Source organism: Hordeum vulgare, chromosome 1H, assembly GCF_904849725.1.
Source record: "Hordeum vulgare subsp. vulgare chromosome 1H, MorexV3_pseudomolecules_assembly, whole genome shotgun sequence".
NCBI lineage: Eukaryota > Viridiplantae > Streptophyta > Magnoliopsida > Poales > Poaceae > Hordeum > Hordeum vulgare.
In genome coordinates, this window is record NC_058518.1 from 420,843,759 (window position 1) to 420,850,162 (window position 6,404).

Sequence of the window (6,404 nt, forward strand, 5' to 3'; positions counted from 1 at the left end):
TAGATGGACATCACCATGATAGGTCTTCGTGTGCGTAGGAATTTTTTTGTTTCCCATGCAACGTTCCCCAACAATTTCTTGGGTCGCAGCTAGCTGATCCCTATAATTTGAGTCCCTAAGACATATAAACACATTTTAAACACACTTCATTTCAGACACATATTTAAACTAATTATAGAATAATTTGATAACTTTTAGACATTAGTATCATATACATATATAACATCATACATACCAGATAACTCTACTCATTGTCGCGTAATTAACCTGAGAACATCATCAATTGCCCCCACCAAAAGAAGAGTTGCAAATGATCCAGGGACTAAGAACCAAATCAAGACAGCCACTACTAGTGCAAGGTGAAGCTTCTTAAATTTTCCTCTTCGGGCTTGCATGGACTTGATTTCGGCTTGCATGTCGCTTACATGTCGTTGATTTGCTCTTTGTTGGTCATTGATTTCGGCTTGCACTTGCTTCTTGAGTGCATCTAGCAACATGTCATCTAACTTCTCTTTCAGTGATGGTAATAAACAAGCAGCTGACTTACATAAACCGCTACAAGATTCATCCATATCCACGTGTTGCAACTGTAACCTCTCTGAGTGTGTAAAATGTTTTGAGCAACGAAATTCTGGTGTATATCTTATTGTGAACATAAAAAGGGATTTGGGTTATACCTTTCTTTCTTGGTCACCACGAGCAAATAAGTCTACCTTGGATTTTTCTACTGTGTTCAATGATTTTTAAACAATCGGATACTTGCAACCGCAAAAGAGCACCAATCCAGGAACTAGGGCGGCATGGGCGACAGAGCCGCTGCTACATGAAGATGATGGTGGCGACGACCGCCGTCGAGTGCTCGCAGACAAGGCAACATCCGCTTTCTCACCCTTGTATGCTTTTATTTTCGGCCACATCGATGCTCGATGTCGATGGATGTGGCCCTTGTGACAGTGGCGGTGGCAATGACAAATCCGACGCCAACAACAAAAGAGAAGGTGGGAGAGAGCGTGTCAGAGCTGAGGCTAGGGGCTTGTCCGGCGTAAGCTGGACGACAACGGTGTAGCTCGGGGGTTGAACGATTGTTTCGTTACTTTTAGTCCACAGCGGCGCGGCGGATCAAATTGGTCACGTGGTGATGATTTTTAGGAAGGGTGACTAGTATTTTATTTTTTAACAAAATTGCCTTTGGATGATCTGCTAGCTAGTGTTTAACTCCCTAAAACTCGTTTTTTTCCTCAAATATTTGTTTTAAGGGATCTACTGGAGATGGCCTAATAACACCCTAAATAATCCTCAGTGCTTGCGGTTTTCAGTAAAGCAGAGGGTGCCATGCGCAAAAGCGCCACCAATCCCATCCTAAATCCTCGGCTACGTAATCACTGACCCGGAGCCAGAGCCACTACGACGACGGCGACGGGGAGTGCGCAGTGACGCGACGAGCTGCACGGAGGCAGTACTAGTCCGAGAAAAGCAAGGCGAGAGACACACCCGGTCAGGTCTCCCCCTGGGCTCTAGAGAAAACAAGCTAGGCAGAGGCAGAGCTAACTCAAATCAAAGAGAGAAAAGGGCAGAGTTTCCAATCGGCGGGAGCGGTCGCGTCGCTTCGCTTCGGCCGGAGGGAATTCACTCATCCATTCATCCCGCGAGCAAACAGGTAACTAAACTGAGCTCATACCATCTCCCTGTTTTGAGCTCTGTTCGTTCGATGCGGAGCCGTCGATTTTGCCCGGCCGCCCGACATGGATTGGGGCTTCTGGGAGTTCTCGGGGGAAGATTGATTCAGGGAAGGAGGGCTATGTGCATTCCTGAATTCTCAATTTTTGTTTCTGGTCAACTGGCGTCCCTTTGGGGAGTTGATCAGGTCAAGACTGACTTGGTTCTAATACTTCTTTCTAGTTACGTGAGCTAGCTGCTCTTGGTTTGGACTTTGGAACTGATACATTAGCAACCAAGTAATAGTTTTTATTATGTCGTTATTTCATTTGATTGATAGGCATGTAATTATATCATCTTTACATGATATGTTCCGCAATCCGTAAGACTGTGTACACCTGTCTTGTTGTCCAATATAGATGAAAAGCCGAAAAACAGAGCAAATATGCTGGCAAAAGACAAAAAACAAATCCTCTTGGATGGCCAGAAGACACCTCATGGATTTCATCGACTGCATATATAGTTCTTGACTTCTTTACTGGCAATTAAAAACATCGCTGGGACAGGAACTTGAGACACTCCTCTTGTTTAATCACGATGTTTCCTAAGACATGGTATATTTTCCGGAGAGAAAAGTTGCAAGTTCGTTTCCTTTCCCTTTTGTTTGGCTTTATGCCTATATGGAAATCCAATAAGGTTAGGTGGAATAGTCGCTGAATAATTGCAGGAATGAAAAGGTCAGTCTGTCACAATGGATGACGATCATAGCCATATTGAAACATGCCATAGTTCTCCGAAAAAAAAACTCTTGAGCTGGCTGTTATGTTCGTTATAATATACCTTCAATCAAGCTTTACCTCACAGCAGCACCAGGGTACTCATGGATAGGAGTAGGACATGACAAACACATAACTTCAAAAAAAACAATTGTCTAATACTCTGCAACACTTGAGTTCATTCTCACAGCTTATTTTTTCTGTAATGTGGAGACTTTCGTTTGTCTCACTTCTCTGGCTTTGCCCTCACCTTCAATAAGCTTTGCCGTCTCTTTGTTTCAAATTTCTTTAGGAGAAAATCTTCTCAAGAAAGCTAATCCTGCTGAATGAAATAGCACGAAAGGACTTCTGCAGAGTCATCGATTTCTCCGCTACCATGGAAACTCCCGATAGCACTCATCACAGGGAAGTAAGCATGCAGGAAGCTGGAAAGCAGGCACCAATTCTTGCAGAAAATCTAGATCCATCCTTGGAGATTCAAGAAAAGTTACCTCACAGCTTGACAGAGCACCAGGAGAACTTGAAGACCCATGTAGGTCATAGTGTACCTGCATCACCAGAAATGTTCTCGCGCTCTGATCCAGCTCAAGCATCCAACAATTCCCTTATCGACAAAACAGATGATGCAACTTCCACAAATAACACTGAAAAAGCGAACAGCATATCTGATAATGGTTCAGGCAGTGACAGTACCATGGTAACAAGTGAAAGAAAATCTAATGGGGAAAATACGGATCATCATGTGAGCATTGCCTACACCCAAAATAAGAGAGGAGAAACTGAAAGCAGGTCTGAAAGGCCATACAAAGGTCTTGTTGATACTGCTGCGCCATTTGAGTCTGTTAAAGAGGCTGTCACCAAGTTTGGAGGAATTGTTGACTGGAAAGCATACAGAACCCACACATTGGAGGTAATGCACTTCCTCTTTTAGGAGCACATCTAAACTTTTGTGTTTTCGTTTACTGCTTATAATAATTATAGAGCTTCATTTATATTATATGCAGAGACGCGGGGCTATGCAACTTGAACTTGAGAAGGTTAAACAAGACATTCCACAAGTCAAAGAAAGTTCAGAAACTGCTGAAATGGCAAGATCGCAAGTCGTCGAGGAGCTAGAGATAACCAAAAGAATTGTAGAGGAGCTGAAGCACAAGCTGGAGAGAGCACAGGTTGAATTGGAGCAATCAAAGCAGGATTCTGAACTTGCACAGCTCAGGGCACAAGAAATGGAGCTGGGGATCGACAATGAAGCTAGTGTAATAGCCCAAACACAGCTGGCAGTTGCCAAAGAAAGGAATCAAAAGGCTATTGATGAACTGAAGATGGTGAAGGAGGGATTAGGATTAACACAAGAACAGTACACCACCTTGGTAAGTGAAAAGGATGCAACAATCCAAAGAGCAGAGGAAGCTGCTTCTGCTGCGAAGGAGACAGAGAAGCGAGTTGAGGAGCTTACTCTAGAACTATTCGCATCCAGAGAATCACTCGAGTTGGCGCACGCCGCGCATCACGAAGCAGAAGAACACAGGCTTGGAGCAGCCTTGGCAAAAGAGCAGGATTGCCTGACCTGGGAGAGAGAGCTGCAGCAGGCGAAAAAAGAATTGCGGCAACTCGATGAGCAAATCTTATCCAAAACCTCTGTGCAGTCCAAACTTGATGGAAACAAGGACAATTTGCTTAGGCTGAGTGCTGACCTGGCTGCCTATATGGCAAACAAATTGAGTGAAGAAGCTGGAGCAGTTGAGGAGCATGGTGGTTCTGACGAAGATAGAGAAATGAGTAGGTCAATCAAGCAAGCTCTAGCATCAGCCAGAATGGAGCTTGAGGATGTTAGAGGGAACATAACAAAAGCAAATGAGGAAGCCAACTTAATACAAGCCGTTGCAGAATCGCTAAGGACAGAGCTGGATAAGGAGAAAGCCTCACTTGTTACATTGCAGCAGAGGGAGAGCATGGCATCCATCACAGTTTCTTCTCTAGAAGCTGAGCTCAGTCGCACAAAACAAGAGATAGAAATGTTGTACACCAAGGAAGCAGAAAGCAGAGCAAAAATGGCAGACATTCCAAAAATGCTGCAGCGAGCAGCCCAGGAGGCAGATGATGCCAAGGTGGCGGCACATTCGGCACGAGAAGAACTGAGGAAATCCAAGGAAGAAGCCGAGCAAGCCAAGGCCGCTGCCACGACTGCGGAGGTCAGGTTACGCGCAGCTTTGAAAGAAATAGAGGCGTCTAAGGCATCCGAGAGGCTGGCACTAGTGGCAGCTCAAGCATTGCAAGAGAGTGAGGAGGCTACAGGTGCTGAAGATTCTCCTAGAGTGACACTTCCGGTAGGCGAATACCACCTTCTTAGCAAGAGGGTTCATGAAGCAGAAGAGCTTGCCAATGAGAGGGTGATGGCATCGTTGGCGCAAATAAAGGTGGCGAAAGAGTCTGAGTCAAGAAGCCTGGAGAGACTTCTTGAAGTAAGCAGGAGTATGGACCAAAAGAAGGATGCTCTCAAAATCGCATCGCAGAGGGCTGCCATGGCAGAGGAGGGGAAACTTGGCGCCGAGGCGCAGTTGAGGAAATGGAGATCTGAACATAAGCAGCTTCGAAAAGCTCATGAAGCTGCAAAACATGCAATTAGTCCTTTGAGTACTCCATTTGCTGAATACAAGGAGGCCTCTTACCAGGAAAATAAGGCAGTCCTTACGGAACCAAAATCGCACATGTCAGATAATAGCATGGATGGATTTGCTTCGGACAAGAAGCTACCGAAAAAGAAAAAGAAGTCATTATTCCCCCAAATGTCCACCCTTTTCTCTAGAAAGGTGCAGACACAAACATAAAATGATCATGTGTACACACAGATATCTTGTTTTACACTGTACTCCCTCCGTTCCTAAATATAAGTCTTTTAAGCGATTTCACTAAGGGTCTACATACGGAGCAAAATGATTGAATCTATACTCTAAAGTATGTCTATATACATCCGTATGTAGTCTATTAGTGAAATCTCTACAAAGACTTATATTTAGGAACGGAGGGAGTACAACGTAAAATTGTAAATAGTGTATTAAGTAAATAAGGTTGTTTTGCGAAGCCTTGCGATTTGTTGTAAACACCTGCAGCTGGGGGCATACCGTGTGTCTGTGAATGATGTTTGAAAATCGTTGATACTTAAATCCATATATATATGAAATATAAAAGGCTTGGGATCTTCCGATGCCATTGGTATTATAATTGACCTTTCTGTATAACCAAATAATGGATAGTGGAAGAGCCAAGATTCAGCAAATTAAGGCAAAATAAGGGGCGGGTAACTGCAGACTGATTGGGACTTCCATCATCCAGGGTTGATGCTAAGAGAGATTTTCCAGAAGGAAACACACACAGGTTTGCTCACACATGCAAATAGAAGAATACCACGGCAATAGCATGAAAATACTGCTGTAAAGTATAAATAAACACTACTGGATAAACAACAAAAGATCAGCCTTAGCCTGTAGGCTGTAGCTGTAGGCCTGCAACACTTAAGATAAAATATATCTTTTGTCAAAAAAAAAGATAAATATATCCAAAACAATGTGCTACCCAACCAAAATAATATCCCCTTTCCCTCCCTCTCTATATAGAGATAACCAACATAAGCGTTGATGGGTTTACTTGTGAAAGCTTGAGTTCAGAAGATAGCGATTTTCTCACTGCAGAATTCTCCTTTGGGGAAATCAAATCTGCAGTTTTTGATATGGAATATAACAAGGCAGCTGGTCCTGATGGATTCCCTACTAGGAGTTTTGGGAAGTGGTTAAACATGGTCTCAAAGATCTATTTGGTAAGTTTCGCAGGGGGAGTTTGGATGTTGAGACGCTGAATCATGTGATTGTTTCTCTAATTTCAGAAGTACCACAGTGATACAGAAATTTATACCTATTTGTGCGAAATGTAAGTTACTAGAAGGGTTAGGCACACTTTGCTGTGCGCCTGCACCGT

The 6,404-nt window shown here is 43.6% G+C and overlaps 1 protein-coding gene across 1 annotated transcript; it reads left to right on the top strand.

The window, feature by feature from the left end:
- The first annotated feature begins 1,389 nt into the window (after positions 1-1,389).
- LOC123442018 (protein WEAK CHLOROPLAST MOVEMENT UNDER BLUE LIGHT 1-like) lies at positions 1,390-5,341 on the top strand. The gene is made up of 3 exons (XM_045118149.1): positions 1,390-1,657; positions 2,725-3,342; positions 3,437-5,341. Exons 2-3 carry the CDS (start codon positions 2,809-2,811, stop codon positions 5,258-5,260), a joined length of 2,358 nt encoding a protein of 785 aa, XP_044974084.1. The 5' UTR covers positions 1,390-1,657; positions 2,725-2,808; the 3' UTR covers positions 5,261-5,341.
- Positions 5,342-6,404: the final 1,063 nt, after the last annotated feature.

What these genes read in the sequence shown, in the direction of transcription:
- LOC123442018 (XM_045118149.1), top strand. Translation starts at nt 2,809, where the DNA reads ATGGAAACTCCCGATAGCACTCATCACAGGGAAGTAAGCATGCAGGAA. An exon ending in ACAGAACCCACACATTGGAG is followed by an intron (nt 3,343 to 3,436) that starts GTAATGCACTTC and finishes TATTATATGCAG; the next exon opens with AGACGCGGGGCTATGCAACT.